At 67.2% G+C, this 20,831-nt stretch overlaps 6 protein-coding genes across 6 annotated transcripts in view; 3 read left to right on the top strand and 3 right to left on the bottom strand.

The window, feature by feature from the left end:
* EMIHUDRAFT_458098 (hypothetical protein) overlaps positions 1-1,463 on the bottom strand; it is a gene marked incomplete at its 5' end in the record, with an annotated part of 2,907 nt that extends 1,444 nt beyond the window's left edge. The window contains 2 exons of the mRNA XM_005775032.1: positions 1,040-1,100; positions 1,207-1,463. Coding sequence (XP_005775089.1) covers positions 1,040-1,100; positions 1,207-1,463 — 318 coding nt within the window. The remainder of the gene's footprint in view (positions 1-1,039; positions 1,101-1,206) is intronic.
* A 301-nt stretch (positions 1,464-1,764) lies between these two features.
* EMIHUDRAFT_444216 (hypothetical protein) lies at positions 1,765-3,282 on the top strand. Its single transcript, XM_005775031.1, has 3 exons — positions 1,765-2,155; positions 2,236-2,444; positions 2,713-3,282. Exons 1-3 carry the CDS (start codon positions 1,787-1,789, stop codon positions 2,834-2,836), a joined length of 702 nt encoding a protein of 233 aa, XP_005775088.1. The 5' UTR covers positions 1,765-1,786; the 3' UTR covers positions 2,837-3,282.
* Positions 3,283-5,753: 2,471 nt separating this feature from the next.
* On the bottom strand, positions 5,754-6,569 carry EMIHUDRAFT_116596 (hypothetical protein; the record flags this gene model as incomplete). The annotated part of the gene is made up of 1 exon (XM_005775030.1): positions 5,754-6,569. The coding sequence occupies one exon, from the start codon at positions 6,567-6,569 to the stop codon at positions 5,754-5,756; it is 816 nt and encodes a 271-aa protein (XP_005775087.1).
* Positions 6,570-7,592: 1,023 nt separating this feature from the next.
* On the top strand, positions 7,593-8,909 carry EMIHUDRAFT_239990 (hypothetical protein; the record flags this gene model as incomplete). The annotated part of the gene is made up of 6 exons (XM_005775029.1): positions 7,593-7,844; positions 8,002-8,124; positions 8,313-8,358; positions 8,419-8,502; positions 8,626-8,684; positions 8,856-8,909. The coding sequence occupies 6 exons, from the start codon at positions 7,593-7,595 to the stop codon at positions 8,907-8,909; spliced, it is 618 nt and encodes a 205-aa protein (XP_005775086.1).
* A 2,172-nt stretch (positions 8,910-11,081) lies between these two features.
* On the top strand, positions 11,082-12,736 carry EMIHUDRAFT_419006 (hypothetical protein; the record flags this gene model as incomplete). The annotated part of the gene is made up of 6 exons (XM_005775028.1): positions 11,082-11,228; positions 11,323-11,394; positions 11,550-11,702; positions 11,768-11,880; positions 12,053-12,311; positions 12,476-12,736. Coding segments are annotated over exons 1-6 (978 nt in total), but the record flags the coding sequence as incomplete, so codon positions are not given.
* Positions 12,737-15,118: 2,382 nt separating this feature from the next.
* EMIHUDRAFT_368284 (hypothetical protein) lies at positions 15,119-16,791 on the bottom strand (the record flags this gene model as incomplete). The annotated part of the gene is given in 3 exon segments (XM_005775027.1): positions 15,119-16,188; positions 16,514-16,518; positions 16,530-16,791. Coding segments are annotated over 3 exon segments (1,125 nt in total), but the record flags the coding sequence as incomplete, so codon positions are not given.
* Between the last annotated feature and the right edge of the window lie 4,040 nt (positions 16,792-20,831).

The raw sequence follows: 20,831 nt of genomic DNA, 5'->3' as shown, positions 1-20,831 counted from the left end.
TATGTTCCCCCCCCCCCCCCCAGCCGCGCGCGCGCGCCCGCCGCCCCCCTCCCCCTCCCGACTTGCGCTCGCCCTCCAGGACGCCGACAAAGCCCTTGCGGATCTCGGCTGCATCTCGGCTGCATCTCGGCTGCATCTCGCCGTCCATGAAGCCGACGAAGCCCTTCGACGGGTCCTTTCTCAGAAAGGTCTCGCGAAAGCGCGAGCGGGGCCGAGCAGCTCCTAATTAATAGCTAATTAATAGTAAATTAATAGCGCGAGCGGGGCCGAGCAGCTTCGCCTGATCCAACCACCGCTGCACCTCGGCTACGTCTCGGCCGTCTCTCGGCCATCTCTCGGCTATCTCTCGCGCCTCCTCCGCCTCCTCCGCCTTCTCTGCCTCCTCCTCCTCCTCCTCCTCCTCCTCCGCCTCCTCCTCCTCCTCCTCCTCCGCCTCCGCCTCCGCCCGCCCTGCGGTCGAAGGAGGTTGCAAAGGAGGCGCCCATCGACTGGCCATACCTGCTCGCATCAGCTCCTCGCTTCACACTTCACCTCAGGCTGAGTCGCGAGGGAGAACCATGTGCAATGGCCCCGCACCCGTACCCGCTCCCTCCGCCTCCGGTGCGCGCGCCGCCGCCGCCTGCGCCGCCCGCGCCTCTCCTCGCGCCCGTCCTCGTCACGTCCCCCACGCCGCCCTGCGTGTACCAGCGCCGCGGAGGCTTCCCGGCCGGCGCGGCGGGGCCTGCCCCATTGAAACGAATTTCTCACTCGCTGATGATGGCAGCGGGCTTGCCGGCGCGGCGGAATTAAGTATAGTGTCCGGCGGGAGCGGTGGGAGGAGGCGGCCGCACCTCGGCGCGGCGGCGGCGGCAGCCCCTCGTTGCTGCGCAACTCCTGTTAGTGTCGGGGCCGCGCCGTGGACGCGTCGCGGATGCGTCGCGGAGAGGGGCGGAGGGCTATGCTGATGGCGGAGATGATGGCGCAGGGCTCGCATATGCATGTATATGGCGCTGGGCGGTGGGGGCGGCGGCGGCGGCGCCACCTCGTACGCCGCGTTGACCCGCGAAAAGTCGTCGTGGATCCGCTGTCGCAGCCGGCTGGGCGTCGAGGCGGTGACGAGGCTGTCGGGGTGGCGTGCCTGGCGCCCACAGCGGCGAGGGCTTTGCTTTGGGCGTGTCATGGAGGAGAGGCGCCGAAGGAGAAAGGAGGAAGAGAGGGCCAGAGGACAGGCGCGCCTTGGTCAGCCGGTGGTAGGCGCTTTTGATGGCCGCAATGTCGCCGGCGGAGGAGTGGTCGAGGCCGAGCAGCACGAACGGGTCCGTCGATGCCGGAAGCGGAGGCGGAATGCTGCGGGCGTTCTGCTCGCCACCGCCACCGCCGCCGTCCGCCTCGCACACGGCCGCGGAGCCCGCGCGCAAAGCGCTGGGCGGTAGGCGCCACGCGCGCGGCGGAGTGAGGCTGGAGGCGGCGAGCACGAGCCACATGAGTCAGTGTTGGGGAGACACCCGACAACAACCGGCTCAGCAGCGCGTTTTCAATTGCACGGCTTCTGCGGTTGTTGGCGCTGGCCGGCTCGGCGGTTCACGCGCGGAGAATTCTTTTGGTGCCGTGAGAGTGCCGACGATGAAAGAGAGCTCTGTAAAATTCTTCTCGGAAAATAATATCAAAGAAAGAAGTCGGGCTTCCGAAGCCCCAGCCCCAGACGGCTGAGCGTGGCTCTAAATTTCGGCTTGTGCGGCTCGCGTGTTTCTTCTTTCGAGGTGAACAGTCATCAAGCGCGCAATCAACCGCGCCAAACCTAGGTCCCATGCTCTTAACGCTCGCCGCCGCCGCGACGGCGCTCGTCTCCTTGCCTCGCGCGCCACTCGCCACCCTCCCGGTCCCGCGCGCCGCCGTCTCCATGAACGCCGACTCGTGGGAGAACGAGCTTCGGCAGGGCCTCCGCGCGGCGCAGTCAAACGGCATCGCCTTTGGCAAAGCCAGGCCGGTGCTCGGCAGTGTGGAGGGGGCGTGGGTGCTGCTCTTCAACGCGCAGCAGCCGGACGAGGGCGTCTACACGCTCCAGGGCGGCGCCGGGTTCGCCACCGGCCGCGCCGGCGCCGGTCCCGGCCGGCGGACCTACCTCGTCGGCTTTAGCGAGAAGGACGACGCCGAGAGCTTTGTCGCCCTTCTCGAGGCGCGGGCGCTGGCCCCGAGAGCGTTCACCCGCGCCGAGAGGGCCGCATCATCGACGAGCACCCCCCCCCCCACCCTCAGGCGGAGACCTTCGACGTCGCCTCCCCGTCGCTGTGGAGCTCGCCGCAGCTGCAGCAGTTTTGCGACGCGGCAAACTTCGACCTCGCGCTGGTTCCGGCGGGGGCGATGCTCTTCCCGCCCTCCCAGAACGTGTACGACCACGCCGCCTTCGAGGAGGCGGGCCTAGGCCCACCTCCGGGCAGCCGCATCGGTATGGAGGGCCCTCCGAGGTGCGTGGGAGATGCGAGAGAGACAGGGCAGAGACAGGGCCTCTCCCAGCAGCCGCCGCCGCCGCCAGCCGCCGCCGCCCCAGACACCCGCCGAGACACTCCCGAGACCGCTCCTGCAGCCAGACTCCCCTTGCTCAAGCGTGGCAGTCGCGGGGCAGACTCCCCTCGCCCCCTCTGCCCTCGCCCGCCCACCCAGCCCTTCGCCCCTCCCCCCCGCCTCTCCCCCTCGGCCCTCCCCCTCAAGCTCGCCCTTCCCCCCGCCGACCAGGTCGCCCGAGTGGAGTGCGGAGGAGCGCGCCCGCAAGCGATCGCGCAGAGAGAGCGAGGAGGCGGCGCGGCTCGAGAAGCTAAGGCAGCAGCTCGAGGCGCGCTGGGAGGGGGAGGACGCCTGATCTCGGACAATCTCGGACGATCTCGGCGGGGCCGCGGGAGGAAGAGGAGGGGGAGGAGGACCGACGGCGCGGCCCGGTCGTCCACACGCCGGCCGGCTTTGGAGGAGGCGACGGCTGCGCCACCCCGCCTCCCTCCCTCGGCCCAATGTCCCTCCCTGGCAGCGGCGGCCGGCGTGCTATTCCTGGCGTGGCTGGGCGGGGCGGGGCTCAGAGGGGCCCGCTTGCGGAGGGCGGCCCCCTTCCTGGGCGCCGCGGACGGGAGCGTAAGGGGCGGGCAGGGGCGGAAGGTCAGTCGGAGTGAGGGGCGGGGGAGTCTGGGCCATGTTGGAGAGTGGAGAACCGGGAAGCTGCCGGGGGGGTGCTGCCGCCACGAGCGTGCGTGTCAGACGTGTGAGGCGAAGGCTAACATCTCTTTGTCGTTCATATTTCATGCAAATTGTTGACATACCAACACAGAAAACGCACAAGAGTGAACGCAAGTCGCAAGAGCACCCGCAGGGTCGTGAGGTGGCAGATGGCCCACCGGTTCGTGTGATTTCAGTTTTCACCGCAATATAAGCAATAAGGAAACAGCGAATGCCGAATCGATTTCACTTTCACTTTCACTTCACATTTCATGAGAGAGAGAGATTTTTGAAGACCAACAAGAAATCACGACTCTCACAGAGATTTGGGCTCGGCAGGCTTGTTAGCCCTCAGCCGAAGCTGGGGCCCCGGTCCCGTAGCCGAGAGAGCCCGCGCCGATGAGTTCGACGCGGTCGGGGGGCCTTGCGGAGAGGCCAGCGAGGTGGCGATCGCTGTACTTCATGGTGCCCTCGGTGGGGCGGCTGACAAGCCAGAGGTCGATACTCTCGCCGCATCCGCCCGCCCCTCCGCCCTTCTCGCCGTCGCCACCGTCGCCGCCACCCCTTGCACCGGGCGGCCTCACCGGCGATCCCCACCTGCACTTTGCAGACGGCGGTGAGGCCGACTTCCGCGGTGAAGACGGTAGCGCCTACGCGATGCTTCACCACACCGGCCTAGCCGTCAACGCTCTGTTTGAGGCGTGTGCCTTCTTCCTCACGTCGCCGGAGAACCTCAAGGTCAGGGGCACCTTTGTCACGGACGTCTTCATCAAAGCCGTCACCGATATCACCGGTCGCACCGTGCGCGTCGAGTTCTCGCCCAACGCGCCGCCGACGCCACTCGTCCACGGCCTCGAGGGCGGCATCCGGCGCGTGCTCCCCGACGAAGCGCCCCTCGTCACGGAAGACCTCTCCATCGCTTTGAGAAAGAATGGCAGCACTGAGGTGCTGCACGTGCGCACCAGTCGCTGGGCCGTCGAAGCGGCTGCGCGCTACATCGTGCGCTCCGCCATCACCTTCAAGAAGCAGCTCGACCTCTCGTTCAAGCCGCTGAGAGACCCACTCGCACCCAACCCCAAAACGGGCGAGGTTGTGGCTCCGCACGGCCTGGTAGGCCAGTCCTTTGACGGCGACGGCATCGCGGTCGATGGCAAGAAGGACCAATGTGCGCGCCCCTCGCTCTAGCTACCCCTCGCCCCCGGCCGTTTTGACGCGCAGCTTGCTGTGCACTGCAGACCGAGAGCTGTGGTGGCGGCAGACCTCCTTCAAGGCCAACGAAATCACGACTGAGGCGCAAGCCGAAGGCGCGATCGAGGGCTCCGGTGACGACTACAAGGTGGCGGACTTATTCAGCACCGACTTCAAATACAGCCGCTTCGCCGCTCGCAAGGCGCCGACGCGCAACATCTCAGCGCTCTCAGGCGTCAAGCGTGTACTGGCGAACGCTGGACGCGCCGCTTGGAAGAGCAGCATGGCGGGAGCGTTTGCCGACAACTCATGGGAGGCTGGACGTGGAGTAGCAGCCCAAGCTCGCGCATTTCCTCGCTCAAGACCCGGGTCCTGAGGGGATTTGTGGAGGAGGAGTGAGGGGTGTGGGTGGCTTACACGAGACTTCAGCCAAGCCCGCGGCGCCCAGCCAGCAGTCAAGTTAGCCGCCAAAGCGACGGCGAAGTGTCAGCGACGGACGACCAAGTGATCTGTACTGCATGAGCATGTGTGTACTGTTGTACGAGAGTGTTGTACGTTACGCGGCTTGTTGTATGCTGACTCACAGCCCTATGGTCCGACACATCTAAAGTGAAAGGGTGGGGTAGGGGAGGGAGTAAAGCTGTACTCTTGAGGGAAACATTGGACCGTCAGGCCCCGGGCGGGGATTGGCCAGCCCCTGGCCGAAACGTTTCATGTGAAATTCACATGAATTCACAATCACATGTGAAAGTGAAAGGGTGAAATTTCACTCACGAACCCTGAGAACCCCCCCCCAAACCCCCCGGCGGGGCCGGGCAAGGCCAAGCCTCTAAGGGGGCCAACGCCCGAGAGCGTGAGCCGTGTCCTGTGTCCAAACCGTGCGAGCGAGACCCCCCGAGACGCGAGAGCCGAGACCCGCACGGGCCACGGGGCTCGGGGGGCCCCTCGCAGCCCTCTCTCGCTCCGCTCTCGGCCTCGCCGGCACGCGACGGCCGCCGACGCGGCGTGGGCCGCGACCCGCCGAGCCGCGTGCCGTGTGCGCGGGTGCCGGGGGTGGACCCACTCACGCGCCGCAAAAGTGGGAGACGCCGCCGGCAGGCGGGCACACACCACAGCTCGACGGCTGTAGTGTTAGTGTAGGGTAATATAGAGGTACACACCGCGCACGTAGTGCGTATCGCTGCCGGCACAGATCGAGAGACGTCGGGTCGTCGGGGAAATGGGCTGCTGCGTGCTCGGCCCACCCGCCACCGGGCCCGCGTCGTGGCTACGCCGTCGGCAAGACCGATCGCGCGGGAGGAGTGCAAGCGCGCTAGAAGCCAGACGCAAAGGTTTCGCGGACGCGAGCCAGGAAGGCGGCGCGCTCCTACCGAAATCACCCGAGATCACCCGAGATGGCGGCAGATCATCTGAGATTTACCACCCGGACCGGCCGAGAGACCGTGCCGAGGTCGACAGAGAGTGCTGGGCGAGGGGAGGGTCGGCGCTCTCGCCTGCCCGCTGGTCGAGTCGATCGCGTAGAGCCCGAGCCAGAGGCAGGTGCAGTCAGGCGCAAAGGCCCCGTGCCGGATGGCGGTGGCGATGCAGTTGCGGCCGTTGTCGCCCGCCAGGAAGGCGATGTGCTGCGGCGCTCCGTACGTGGAGACGGCGGCGACGCGCTTCACGTTGGTCAGTAGCGGCCTGAGCCCGGTGCTGCTCGCGCCCTCGCCCGCCGCGTCGCAGCCGGTCGGAGGGAACTCCCACGCGCCGATTGCACCTGCCGTGCTGCTGCCTGGCTGGAAGGTGCGATCGAAGAAGCCCTTGAGGGCAGCGGGCACGTTGAACCACCATGTCGGGTACACAAAGACGACCGAGTCGCACCACGAGAGGTCCGTCAGGGCGCGCCGCACGTCGCTCGCTAGCCGCTCGGGACGCGTCGTCTCAAAGTAGGCGGCGCGCTCGCTCGCCGTCAGCTTGACGCCATAGTTCTGGTCGTAGAGCGAGATCCTGCGCAGCTCGTGGCCACCCGCCCTGGCTCCCTCCTCCACCGCCGCCGCGAGCGCCGACGAGTACGACGAGGCGAGCGGGTGAGCGTGCACGAGCAGCATCTTTCGCTTCGGCGAGCCGTCCTCGGGCGGCGGAGGCGGGACGTGCGAGGTGATGCCGTTGAGCTTGGTGGCGAGCCAGCGACTCGCGGGGTTCCAGAGGAGAGAGGATGGCATGTTGTTACAGTGGGGGGGGGTGGGGGGGGGTGTCCGGGAGGGTTGACGCGGCGCCCCGCTAGGCACCCCCCCTCTCTCTACCTTGTTCGTCATTGATCTGGTTCAGCGCCGTTCTCCTTACTGTGCCGTACGAAAGTGTGAACAGGTTGGAGCAGCAGCTCCTGAGCACGGCGCCGCAGGCGCCTGTTTGTTGATAGGTCCAGGTGATAAGCCCTGGATGGGCAATGCATACGCCTAGTCGGGCCTCAGATCGCCCGACCGCGTCCCGGTGCTCTGTGGTCGGATTTGTGACGCCGCTGCACCGCCCCGCGGCCGGGGGCCCTCCGAGGCCGAGGATGGCCGTGGCGGACCGGGACGAGCTCTGGGAGGAAGGTGTCAGTGAGTATATTGTAGAGACTGACCCACAATATCTCTAAGTCTAGCTAAGCCAGGGGAGGCGATGCCGGGGCCGTACAGCAGCTTGATGGTGCTTCGCCGGCGTGCCGTCCCGGAGCGCCGGTGCCGGACGGACGGTCCGTGGCACCGTGGCAAAATCGGGGAACTCCAACGTTTTTTTCTCAAGAGTCACGGCTGCCACCACAAACAACTCCAACGTTTGAAATACTTACGCGGCCTCCTCCTCGCACCCCCGCTTGGTTCCTCCAGCCGCGAAATGGCCCTTTCGGCCTGGCTGAACGGGGTGACATGTCGTAACATGTTCACATCTTTCTCGCAACATGACACAACCCGAGAGATCACAACCCGTGATCCGGCATGACCGCATGCCTCGACATGGCGACGGGCCGAATTTGTTTTTGCCGAATATGTGCGGCCATGCGAGGCATTGGGAGCGGCATGCATGTCAAGAAGAAGACTCTCTCTCTGCATGTCGAGAATGCACATGCATGAACCGTGTCCAGCGTGCAGAAAGTCGTCCGGACACTCCAAATACTCAATTCTGGAGGCTCCTCTGAAAGGAATTCACGCCGGGATCTCCCACCCACCGGCTTCTTCTCGAAAAGAAAAATCTTGGCCTGCCGCGAAATGGCCCTTTCGGCCTGCTTCACCGCCGCCTCGCGACGGCTGACGAGACAATGCGCCCTGCCTTTGCCGCTACGGCGGCACCTCTGCTCCTCGAGTGACGACGACATCCCCGGCCTCCGCCGCAACGCCTTCCGAAAGCCACCGGCGGACGGCGCCGTCGGCCCAGCCGCAAAGCGCAAGATTCTGGCACGCCAGAAGGCGATAGCGCTCGAGACGGCGCCGAAGACGGGTCCGATTGCGAGGGTCGCGCAGGTCTCGCTCCGGGTCGGTGCGCGGGAAGCTCTCGTCGACGATTACGTCGCGAGCGCCAAGTCTGCCTACGAGGCGCCGGCCGCCGCTCCGTGTACTTTGTTTATGGCGCTCTTGCGGCCTGTCGACGCGCCGCTCGCCCCGCCTGCCCCGTGCGCAGGGCCAGCCGGGCTTCCTCGGGGCTCTCCTCCTCTTCGACGGCCAGACGCGCGCGCAGTCGATCACTCTGTGGGAAAAGGAGGCGGGCCTGCGCCTCTCTCGCTCCTCGCGAGCCCCTCTCACAGTCCGGTCGCAGTCACGCCAGCAAGGATGGCCCGCCGTGGTCCAGTGTTGAGTCACGAGTGTCCAATCCCAGCCTCACGAGAGGAGAAGACCGAACAACGAGCGAGAGCGAACGAGCGAGAGAGGGAGGGAGCGAGGTGTGGCATGTCGGTCACTCAGGCCGACCCGCCCGTGCCTCTCTCTGCCCAGGAGTCGCTCGACGCCGCGGTGGGCACAGAGCGCTACGGCGCCTCCAGTGCCAGGTCGCCCAGCCTTGCAGGCGACACGTCCATGACGCGTCCGTGACGCCTCTCAGGCTCGGCCATGCAAAAGCTGGGCGCACGCGCAGCCCGTCACACGCCTGGTGGCGGCGGGCACTCGAACCACAAGCAGCATTGGAGTTAGGCTCCCACTTTGCCGAGCCCCCCGAGACACGGACTTGGGAGCTGGGTGCCGCCGCTGTCGTGTGCCCCAAACTCGAGGCTTTAGGAGCGAGACGAGCGGCGCGTCGGGTGAGCGGTAGGCGCGGCCACCTTTGTGCCCATGCAAGGCGGCCCCTCCATCTCCGTCGTGCAGCGATCGGTGTGCCGAGAGCAGCGCCCGAGAGAACCCGCGGACCGTCTGCCCGCCTCTGGCCACGCCCGCCTCTGGCCGTGGAGATGCGGGGGAGAGCCCGGCCATTGCCCCACATCCAATCCCGCGGTGCGGAGGAGTGGACGCTGTTTTGCCTTGCCTTGCCCGCCTCTCTCGCAGGTGCGGCCAACGTCGGTGCAGACGACCACCGTCGAGATGGAGGCGCGAGAGTGAGTGTGGGGATGGGGCGCGAGAGTGAGAGTGGGGGTTGCGAGAGTGCACGAGCGCCGTCGAGATGTCCCCTGGGGGGGGGGGGGGGGGCTCTTTGCTCTTGCCCTACGCCGTGTCTGCGTCAGTCCTCGAGTGTTGTACAAGTTGTCCCGCGTGCGTGGAGCTCCGTGGATGTGTGTTTGCATACGGCTTTCGCTTGCACGGGCCTTGGCCAGCGGGGGCGGCCGCGCTGTTAAAAGCGTTCAGTTATGAAGGAAAAATATAGAAAACGAGCGTTTTTTGAAGAGTTGCCGCAGCCGCGCAAAGAAAGAATAAAACGGGCCCAAGCAAGGGAGGATCATTGGAGGACGAGGGTCGAGGCACGGCGCCGCCACCAAGAGAGAGAAAACAGAAAAGAGAAAACTTCGCACCGGTTTCGCTGTGGATTTTAAGAGGTGTTGCGCGCGCGGCGCCGCGCGCCTTGGGGGATAAATAAATAAACAAAAAGTCGTAGAAAATCCAAAATCCAAATCGCAAACATAGAAACCCAAACACACACAGCCACGTGGCATAGGAGAGCAGGGGCCGACGGTCGCGGCGCGCCGGCGCGGCGCAGCGGACGCAGCCCGGTTCGCAGCTTCGCGAGCTACGGGGGCGGCCACAGCACGGCCCGGTGGCCGCCCCCGCAATGAGGCCAAGCGGTGGGCGTCCGGCAAAAGCCGCAAGACGGGATTCGCGAAGGCGCGGGCCACCTTCCGCGGCGGAGGCCTTGGCTGGCGGCGGCGGCTGGGGAGAGGCACGACAGCATGATGACAAAAGCACGCTGGTGGGGCACCGAGGCAATCGCAAGGGAGACCCCAGGGCCAGGCCCAGCGGGCTCTTTCTTTCTTTGTCGGTAGCATCCGATGCCGCAACGCAAACGACGCCGAGCACCACGGCAAGTTCCAGGTGTGGCTCCAGCAGGCAGCTTCCAAGGCAAGGGGGGCCCAGCGCGACGGGTGCGGCAACAAAACAGAGCGGCGAGCAAACAACAAATTGGTATTGCTAAAAATGTCTCTCTCTCCCAAACGAGGGGTGGGAGAAGGACAGGCACAGGGTCCCCACCTGCGCGAGCAGGATATTGTAAGGACGATCAGGGACACCGGGGAACGGGAGCGGGGAGCGCATCGCGACACGGAGGGGGGCTATGGTTCACCCACACGACAGGGTCGCCTCGTGAATAAACGAGTATAAACGGTCACACCAAACGAAATAAATAGCCACAGCGCTTTTTTCTCGACGCCGCCGGTACAGAGAGACGAGGGCAGCCGGTTGCTGAAGAAGGGGCGCTCCAAATGGCGGAGCCCGACCCCCCGCGTGAGGAGGCTGGGCCGGAGTTCGCTCGCGGCCTCTTCGATTCGCTTGTACTCGGCACCCGGCTCGGCAACGAGCTCCCTACCGCCGAGCAGCGCGGCTACGCCGAAACCTTTCCGCCCTTCAACCAAGCGATGGCTCTGTCGGGTGGGCAGCTAAGCGGGATGATCTCTGGCTTCATGGGGCAGCAGGCGCAGCAGGCCGCCGCCGAGCGCTTCGGCCAGCTCGAGGACGCTTCCGACCGCTTCGAGTCAGTCGTCGGCCTCTCGGACCGGCTCCTCGAGCGGGTGGACTCGGACCTGGACGCGGCGCGAGGGCTGAAGAACCACGCGGTGGTTGACGCGGCGGGGGCGGGGGGCGGCGGCGGCGGCGCCCTCTCCTGCACCGCATCCGCCGCTTCCGCGCCGCAGCAGCAGACGCCGGCGCGCCGGCCGGCGGCGGCGAGCGCGATGTCGGCCGGCTCGGCAGCGAGGCCGCAGATGCGGTGGAGGGGGGAGGTGGACAACTCGGACGAGCCCTTCCTCCCGAAGCTGCGCGCCAAGCCGAACGCCCTCGTCCCCCTCCAGCTCGTCCTCACCTCGCCACAGGAGGAGGACGACGAGCCGGGCGGCGGCGGCGGCGGCGGCGGCGGCAGGCGGCGGCGGGCGGCGCCGCACTACGCGAATCCGTACGAGCACGAGCTGGCGGACTTCCAGCCGGACGAGGCGCAGCTCTCTCCTCCGGCGGCGGAGCGGCTCTACGCCGCGCTGCAGCACACGCCCTGCCACTGGGTGGGCTGAGGAGGGGACAAGAGGCGCGCGCGCGCGTCCAGAGAAGCTCACGCGGCGTGGCACCCGTGCTCAGGTTGACTCGGAGGAGGGGCTGGGTCGGATGCGCGAGCGGCTCACCGCCGCGCGCGAGATCGCCGTCGACCTCGAGTCGCACTCCTACCGCTCCTACCGCGGCTTCGTCTGCCTGATGCAGGTCTCGACCCGCGAGGAGGACTACTTGGTGCGCCGCTCGCACCGGCCTGGGAACAGGAGGGGGGCGGGGGGAGGGGGGGGGGGAGGGAGAGGCGCCGCTCACCGCGGTGCGTCGCGAGCAGGTCGACACGCTCGAGCTGCGGGGCGCGCTCCACTCGCTCAACGACGTCTTCACCGACCCGCGCGTCACCAAGGCGCCGCACGACCCGCGCCAGACTGGGCTCTTGAGACGAGACTCCCTCGAGACTGGAGTCGACTCCTCAGAGACAGGCCGGGGGTGGAAGCCCCGAGGGACTCCCGCACCGAGGGCCGGCCGTCGCTCACTCCCCGGCGTGGCTGGTTGGGCCAGGTGCTGCACGGGTGCGATTCGGACGTGCTCTGGCTGCAAAGGGACTTTGGCCTCTACCTCGTCGGCGTCTTTGACACGGGCCAGGCGGCAAGGGTGCTCGAGTTCCCTTCCTTCTCGCTCGCGCATCTGCTCAAGTCGTACTGCGGCGTCACGGCAAGCCAGCCCTGCCGACGGGGGCGTGCGCCGCCTCTCCCCACAAGTCTCGCGGTGGCTTGCAGGCGAACAAGACGTACCAGATGGCCGACTGGCGCCTCCGCCCTCTCACCGCCGAGATGATCACGTACGCGCGCGAGGACACGCACTACCTGCTCTACATCTACGACCAGCTCAAGCGAGACGTAGCCGAGACGCAGCCGAGATGTAGCCGAGACGTAGCCGAGACGTAGCCGAGGAGTAGCCGAGACACGCATTACCACCGCTGCATGACCCCAGCTCAAGCGCCGCGAGCCGCGAGGCCGCTCCGCTCCGAGGGCGCCCTCTTCACAGCGTCGAGGTGTGAACAGGTCCGAGCTCGAGGCGTGCCAGCGATCGGCCGCCGTGTGGCAGCGCTCCGCCGAGCTGTGCCGCCAGGCCTACCACACCGTCCCGTACTCTCCCTCGGACCACCTGACGCTGCTGCGCCGCCAGAACGCGTCGACGCTGACGGCGCCGCAGCTGGCGGTTCACCGCGCGCTCTTTGGGTGGCGGGACGGGCTTGCGCGCTCGGAGGACGAGAGCTGCGCGTACGTGCTGCCCAACCACATCCTCCTCAAGCTCGCCCAGGCGTGCCGCCCCCACCCACCCACCCACACACACACGCGCGCGCGCACACACACACACACAGACACACCCACCCACAGACGGGCCCCTTGCGCTCCTCCTCTCCCCTCGCCTCGCTTCTCTCCCCCTCGCCTCACGCCCTCCCCCTCCGCCCCCCGCACACACAGGCGGTGCCGCGGACCGCCGAGCAGCTCCGGCTCCTCTGCCACCCGCTGCCTCCCCTCCTCAACTACCACACTCCTTCCCTCCTCGAGACCATCGCAGCCGCCGCCGACGGCACCGCCGCCGCCGCGCCGGACGCCGCCGCCACCGCCGCTGCGCCCTCCGCCGCGCCGCCGCGCGCGCAGTACCCGCAGCCGCCACAGCCGCTGCCGTCCGCGCCCGCGATGCCGAGTGGCGGTTCAGGCGGGTACGGAGGCGGCGCTGGCTGGCCTCCGATGCACCCGATGCAGCCGTCTCTTGGCAGCATGCAGCAGCAGCAGCAGCAGCAGCAGCAGGCGCAGGCGCAGGCGCAGCAGCTCCAGCAGCAGGTCCAGCAGCAGCAGATGCAGCAGCTGCAGCAGCAGCAGCAGCAGTGGCAGCAGCAGCAGCAGGCGCAGGCGCAGCTGCAGCAGCAGCAGCAGGCGCAGCTGCAGCAGCAGCAGCAACAACAGCAGCAGCAGCAGCAGCAGGCGCAGCAGCGGGCACGGGCGCACAGCGGCCCCGTCCCGTCCCAGAAGCTGACCGCCGCGCCGACCGCCGCCTCCGCCTCCGCCTCCGGCGCCGCCACGAGCGTGCGCAAGCCTCCGTCGCCGTCGCGTTCGCCTCCGATGAACGTGGACCGCTTGTACGATTGCGCGGGCTGGGTCAGCCGCGGGGCCGACGAGGTTGCGCGCCATATACCGCACACGCAGAGACGCTCGCACAGAGGCGCACACACCGCTCGCCACGCGCGCACTGGGGGCCTTGCACTTTGAATGCCGTGGGGCTCCCGTCGTTGGACGTGGAGTCGCGAGGGCTGCCTCCCCCCTTGCCCCACCGCCGCACATGCTGCATGCACATGCACATGCGCATGCACATGCACACGCACATGTGCATGTGCATGCATGCGCATGTTGTGCATGTTGTTGTGCATGTCATGTGGAGGTGTCACCTCTTCTTTAGGTTGCGCGCTCGCTGTTGCCTGCGCCGTCGGCGGGGCGGGCGGGCGGCGGCGGCGACGCGGGCGGCGGCTTGTTCGACGGCTGGTCGAGCGGCGCGTCGTCGGACGAGGAGGAGGAGGCGGCGACGGCGCAGGGCGTGCAGGCGCAGCTCTCCGTCTCACCCCTCTGGGTGCTCGACATGTTCGCGCCTCCCGCGCGGGCTGACGCGCCCGGCGCCGCTGCGGAGGGCGGTGGTGGAGAGGCGGCCGGTCAGCGCGGCGGCGGCGCGGGGCGGCTGGGCGGTGCCCCCCGCTCGCTCAACGAGATTTACAAGCTCTCGAACCTCAACAAGCGGCGCGGCGCCGGCGGCGGCAAGAAGGCGGCGGCGGGCGGCGGCGAGGGTGGCGGCGACTCAGGGCACGAGCCGGGGCGAGGAGGCTACCCGAGATTACCCGAGATTGAGCCCGAGAGTAGGCGACCCCGAGCAGGAGCCGGGCGAGGAGTCCGCGGAGGAGGGGGGCGGCGAGGAGGGGGAGGAAGGGAAGCGGCGCAAGAAGGGCGCCGCCGCCCCCTCCGACCTCGCCTCGCCGCCGCGCGAGGGCACCGACGAGTTCATGCGCCGCATCGGCTGGCTCGGCCCAGGCGCGACGATGCCGGGCGGCGACGGCGGCGGCGGGGAGCGGGGCGCGCGAACTTCGGGCGGCATGGAGCCCGCGCTCCACGGAGGCCACGGCGGAGGCCACGGCGGTGTCCTCGGTGGCGCGCACGGAGAGTACGGCGGCCGCGGCGGGGGCGATCTGCTTCCGTACCAGCGGCAGCAGCAGATGCCGATGGCGGGAGGCGGCGGGGCCCTCCCCGCGCACCTCTCGATGGGGTCGCACCCGGGTCAGGCGCTGGGTGGGTCGCAGGAGCAGCGGCAGCAGCAGCAGCAGTGGCAGCAGATGCAGCAGCAACGGATCCAGCAGCAGCAGCAGCAGCAAATGCAGCAGCAGCAGCAGCAACAACAGCAACAGCACGGAATGGTGCCGCCGCAACAGCAGTTCATGCAGGGGCAGGGGCAGGGGCAGCAGCCCATGCAGCAGGGGGCGGGCCAGCCGCAGCAACGTCGCGCCAACCGCCACAAGAAGCGCACCGGCTTTGGCGGCGAGGGGCAGTACGACGCCGCCGTCTCGCCGCACGCCTTTGTCTACTCGATGGGTCAGCAAGGCATGGCCCCCGGCCCGCAAGGCAAGGGCGGCGGAGGCAAGGGCGGCGGAGGCAAGGGCGGGCCGACGGGGCCGCCGCACTACGGCGGGCGCGGCGGCGGTGGCGGGCCGAGACGCGACGCGGGCGGCGGCGGCCGGAGCATGAGCTTTGCTCCGCCCGGCGGGCGGCGGTACTGAGGGCGGCGCAGCCGGGCCGGGGGTCTGGGGGTTGGGGTTGGAGGGGGGGTCGGGGGGTCTGCTGTGTGCGAGCGCGTCCGTCCGGGATATGGGGCGTGCTGGGCCCGCGGGGCCGCGGGATGGCAAGTGTACCTGTGGGCGCCTGGGGGTTGGGAGGATATGCTTGTGCTAGCACTTCCCATGCGCTATACCACGGTCGCCGGGTCGGCGCGCGTGCGACACGTGCGAGAACCACATGTTGCTTTACCCCGCTTGATATTATCGATAAGTTTATCGATCGCAGCAGCCACCACAGGCACAGCCTTCACACGTCTATCTCTGTGTACCGTACGTTGCGCGTAAACCTAAGACAGACACACCACACGAAGAGATGAAAGAGGCAGGAACACGTATCGCCTCTCCCGAGACGTAGAGTACAAAGGACGTAGAATGTCGCCGGGCATGCATCCGCTCCTCACTGGGCGCTGCTCGAAGAGCGCACTGCCGGACTGACATCGATCTCGATGCGAGCACGACTGTCTAGCTCTCCTTCTTCGACCGCTTGGGGTAGCGCGGGGCGTCAAGGTCCACGACCTCCGCGTCGACGTCCACCGAGCGCTTGCGGAGCTCAGCGTCGCGCTCCTCTCGCGACTTGCTGCCCGTGACCTCCACTTCTGGTGACGCTGGCCCCGACACTGGCCCCGACACTGATGACGCTGGCCCCGACACTGGTGACGCTGGCTCCGGCAGCTGCAGCGGCTCGCTGGACGGCGAATGAGCACCCCAGCCGTGGATGTTCCTCACGCTGACCTTGGCGCGGTAGGTCACACCCTCGGACAGCCCCTTGACGAGAGCAAACCCGACGCCTGCCCGGAAGGCCACGCCCGGCTTGAGAGTCGATGACGCGGCGTCCACAGTCTGCCACGCGCCTCCGACGCCGACATAAACCGTCACAGATTCATGTGCCGGTGCGCCCGGTCGGACTGGCGGCGGCGAGAAGTGCACGCGCAAGCTCGTCGAGTCCACCGCCTCGAGAAGCGGTGCGGCAGAGGCGATCGGCTTGAATGCCGCCGCGCCGAGGGTAAGCGGCTCGCTGACGGGGGAGAAGGCACCCCAGCCGCAGGCATTCTTCACATTGACCTGGGCGCGGTAGCTCAGACCCTCTGCCAGCCCCTTGACGAGAGCAACCCGCGAGTCTGCCCAGTGGGCCGTGCCAGAGCCATTCGAAGATATGAGAGTTGACGACGTGGCGTCCACAGCCTGCCACGCTCCGTCGCCGGCCTTGACATGAACCGTCACAGATTCATGTGCCGGTGCGCCCGGTCGGACTGGCGGCGGCGAGAAGTGCACGCGCAGGCTCGTCTTGTCAACCGCCTCGAGAAGCGGTGCGGCGGGAGCTGTCGGCCTGAGTGCCGCCGCGCCGAGGGTAAGCGGCTCGCTGACGGGGGAGAAGGCACCCCAGCCGCAGGCATTCTTCGCATTGACCATGGCGCGGTAGGTCAGACCTTCCACCAGCCCCTTCACGAGAGCAACCCGCGAGTCTGCCCGGTGGGCCGTGCCAGAGCCATCCGCAGAAAAGGGAGTTGACGACGTGGCGTCCACAGCTTGCCACGCTCCGTCGCCGGCCTTGACATGAACGGTCACGTTGCCATGTGCCGATGCGCCCGGCCGGACTGGCGGCAGCGAGAAGTGCACTCGCAGGCTCGTCTTGTCAAAAGCCTCGAGAAGTGGTGCGGCGGGAGCAGTCGGAAGGAGGGAGGCCAGCGTCAGCGACTTTCTGGCGGGCGAGTCGGGGCCCCAGCCAGACTGGTTCCCGAGGCGGACGCGCGCGACGTACGTGGCCTTCGGGTCGACGCCCTTGACCACGCAGCTCGTCGTTTTGAGCGGCAGCGGCAGAGCGTCCGGCTGGTCCAGCTTTCCTGACACAGCATCGACCCGCAGCCACCGCGACGAGCCCTCGGCTCGCAGGCTGACGGCGGCAAAACTCTGTGGCTTGGCGACCGCCTTGCGGCACCACCCACGCGACACGGATCGAGTCCTCGCTGGCGGCCTGAAGCGTCGGCGCGATCGCAGCCGGAGGAGGAGGCATGGCTGGAGGGTTAGCCAGGTGAGGGTCCCTCGGCCAGTTTCGGGGGGCAAACCCTGCGAGTCGGCGATATGCGGTGGAGGCCACGGGATGCTGACCATCCCCCCCTGTGCTGAGAGTGCCTCGACCAGACGGACGGCATCTGTGCGCCCTGCTGGGAAGAGGGCTGCTAGGCTGTGGCACCACCGTGCCCCGCCGAGGGTGGAACGGGGGGCAATGCCCCCTTTGGACCACTCCTCGCCACCACGCATGCTGGGATAGACCGCGAGGGGGGGAGGTGGCTGCGAACAGAGAGGCGAGCCCTGGGGGAGGGTGGAGGGTGCGCATCCAGAGCGAGCGCGCGGGGTGAGACTCATTGGGCGTGTTCTAATCCGTGTTTGGGTCGTGTGTCCGGCAACCCGGTTGCGGGGTACTCCCCCACGGGTGGTACACGATGAAAAGCAAACGGATTTACCCCTGGTGCACACCCAGAGGCAGGCAGCTTGAGCTTCGCAGCGACACCCCGCTTCTCAACTACTCTTCAGCGGCTCCCGGTTGCTAGCACCGTCGTCGTCGGGGGGCGTGCTCTGCAGCAGCCGCAACCGCTTGTGCGCCTTGAGACACAGCTTGCGGAACCTATCAGTCACGACTGGCATCACTCTCACGCACCCCAACCCGTCCTTGGGCCACGACGTGCGGGTACCAGGCGAGATTGAGCAAGTAGCCCGCCGCCACCAGCAGCGGCGTGGCCTGGTAGGGCGAAATGGCGTGCGCCGACGCGAAAACGTGATCATCGCGTGACAAAAAGTGGTAGAGTCCAAAGCCTATCGCGAGGCTCGCGAGGTGCTAAAGGGGGCGTGAGATGAGAGAAGGGGAGGGGGGGGGGGGAGGGGGAGGCAACGGGCAGAAGGGAGGGGAGGGCGGGGTGCCGTAGACGACGACGCGCAGCACGAAAAAGGAGAGCAGAAAAAGCACGTCGAGCCTAGAGGATGGGTGAAGGCAGTCGGACCGTCGTGAACGAATACGATGGCACGACTGAGAGACGGTTGTCAGTATTTCGGCATCTTGAACGTCAAGCCGGTCGACGAGCGCCTGCGGCGCCTCCACGGCGACCGCAAACCTATCAGAATTAGCATAGTGGCCAGCGTCTCTTCTCAAGTGGCTGCCCCCGCGGCGAGCACATACCAGCGAAGCAGCAGCGGGATGGTGGAGCCTGCAAGGCATCAACAGGGTGTGGAGACGGATAGGTGTGAGGTGAGATGAGCGGCAACGGCGGGGCCCTCGGATAGGATGAGCCAGCAGTAGACGTAGCACCCCTTCTCGTAGGCGAGCTGCAGCGCCATCACCCCAAGGAAGACCCCATGGTGCGCCACCATATCGCGCGGCAGCGGCGCCACCTGGGTGGTGTAGGGAGTAAAGGTACGTATGCTCTGCACGCGTGCATCTTACGCCCTGGGACAGGCAGAAGTCCCACGGTGTTCAGCGTGCAGGGCCCAGTGCGCGTGGGTGAACGGAGAGCGCCGAGTGCCACCTTGTCCGCCGCCAGCCGCAGGTCCTCCCACAGGTCTTGCAGGATGTAACCTAGTGCAACACACATTTTCGTGTTGACTCGCCGCTGGTTGTGTTCACTGTCTTCTCAGCTCTAGAGTCTTGCACCTGTGAAGGAGGCTGGCCAGACCATCGACGCCGAGTGCCACAAGCTTGGGCAGTTATACCTCCCATCGTCGTCACACGCATGGTAGATGGGAAAGTACACCATCCTACATAGTAGTCTGCCGCGTGAGTGTGACGACGGCCTTGTGGCGCCAAGAGTGACTGTGTGACTTGCTGGCTCGTAAGGGAGAGTGCGTCGGGAAGGCTCGACATTCCACCTCGGGTCGAGCTCTGCATATCTGTTGCGTGTTGGACGGCGCACCCTGTCAATGTGCCAAGAATGGCGTGCAGCAGCGCGGCGACGTTCTTTGGGAACTTTGCTCTACTGGCCGAGGTACAGCGGCGGGAGAGCTGGCGGAGCGGGGCCGATCGGCGCAGCAGCATGCGGCTCAGCGTCCGCCATGCCGCCGCCCACAGAAGGGAGAGGAGAGCAAACGCGAACCAGTTCCAGCCAGGCAAATGGGGGGCGAGGGGCTCCGGCATCGTAGGCGGGCAACGTGCGGCCTCGCACCGTGACGGTGCAGGCAGGAGGCTCCTCTGGCGCTGCTCCACCTGTGGGCGGGTTTGAGGTGGGATCAGTACCGATTGGCTGGCGGTTTGTGAAGGACGCTGGCGGAGCCAAGGTGGCGCGAAAGCGGCACGCAACGCTCGCGCCGGGGCGGGTGTCACGGCTGTCGATGTGGCTGCACTCCAAGTCTAGATGGGAGGAGGCAGCGCTGGCGGCGCGCATCGTGCAGCCGCACTTCTGCGATGGCCGGAGGACGTCGATCGACAGTCGCTCTTGCGTTGCAGAGCAAACTTGGAGTAATTACGCGAGGAGGATTACTGTTGGTGGACGCCGCCGTCCGGCCGTGAACGAACGAAAGAATTTTACAACTCCACCCTCACGACACTGGTGAACGAAAGAATTTAACGAAAGAAAGTATCGTGCACCCAGCAGTGTGCAAGGTGCAACGCCCTCGCCGATCTGAAACTGAATGAAGCGATCTCTCCACCCCCCGACAGTGATCAATCAGTGTACTGCGCGTCAAAGCACCGGGCCCGAGTCCGCCCGCCCCCCCGGCGCGTGGCTTTTCTCTTTTCTTTTCCTAGTTAGTGTGCGCGATGTGTGCGCCCAGTCCAGCCGTTGTCGATGTGTCGTGCCAGGCGGAGTCTCTGACCGAGTGGCAGAGCGCTGTACCACGTGTACATGAGAAAGGGCCGGACACCACTGACACGGCCGGTCCGGGCACATTTGAACGCGACCAATACTGCGCACGGGGGACCTGTACCGACGTAAATCGTAATGTGTGTCGCGAGTCGAGTTCGATCGAACAAACAAGAGTTCGATCGAACAAAGTCTCGTGACCCCCCCCCCCCCCCGGCCCCCATGCCAAGCTCGCAAACGCGTCAGCGCGACGATGAATCAGAACGATACGAGCGTGGCGGCTCGGGCTGCGGCAGCAAGTCCTCGCCGAGCACGAGCGACATGCCCCCCGTAGCAGTGACGACGAGCCTGCGCGCGGCGCAGGGTGTATGCAAGGAGACCAAACCATGGCTGTGCGAGGATCGCAAGTGTTTTTCTGTGGAATTGTCTCTGTGGAATTGCTCATGCAGGGTCAGGCAGTCCCGGCACCTCCGCTCCCTTCGCCCGACCGGCGGCTGCTGCGGCGTGGCAAAGGCGCGCCCGTCGCTCACCACGGAGCTGCCGCACGTGCTACCAGCGCCTGCTCATTCACAATTCAATTTTCACAAGTGATGCCCATGCAAGCTGCCGCCGAGGTTGCCGTGCTGCCGCCGGTGCCGATTCCCCCGCCCGGCTCGACGAGCTGCAGCTGCCACCCGCCAGTGGGAGTGCGCACCTGACTCGCAGCGGGGGGGGGCGGGTGTGAAGAGACGAGGACTCACGGCTGAGGCCGCCGTGTCGCCCGTCCGAGACAGAGCACGAACCCCCGCTAGAGAGCTCTGCTGCTTCCGCTGCCGCCGCCGCCGCCGCCGCCGCCGCCGCCGCCGCCGCCGCTGCTGCTGCTACTTGCCGCTGCTACTGCAAGCTATCGTGCGCACCACCCTCCGCTCCTTGCCTTCGAGCGGGTCCTCCGCAGCCGGGCGGGGCTCCTCGGCGAACTCCTCGGCAGGGGACGGGCTGTCCCCGCCGCCCCCGGCCCCTCCACCCCCGCCTTTGCCTCCGCCGCCCCCACCGCCTCCACCGTCCCCGCCGCCCCCGCCGCCTTCGGCCGCTCTCGATGTGGGCAGAGGGGTGGTGGCGCTTCTGGAAGCGGCGGGCGAGGCGGGGGCCGGCCGCACGGCCAGCAAGAGCGGCCCTTTGCTCGCCAAGACGCTCGAG

This window comes from Emiliania huxleyi, assembly GCF_000372725.1.
Source record: "Emiliania huxleyi CCMP1516 unplaced genomic scaffold EMIHUscaffold_300, whole genome shotgun sequence".
NCBI classification, from domain to species: Eukaryota; Haptophyta; order Isochrysidales; family Noelaerhabdaceae; genus Emiliania; species Emiliania huxleyi.
The sequence above is the reverse complement of the archived record's forward strand: the minus strand, read 5'-3'. Positions and strand labels throughout refer to the sequence as shown.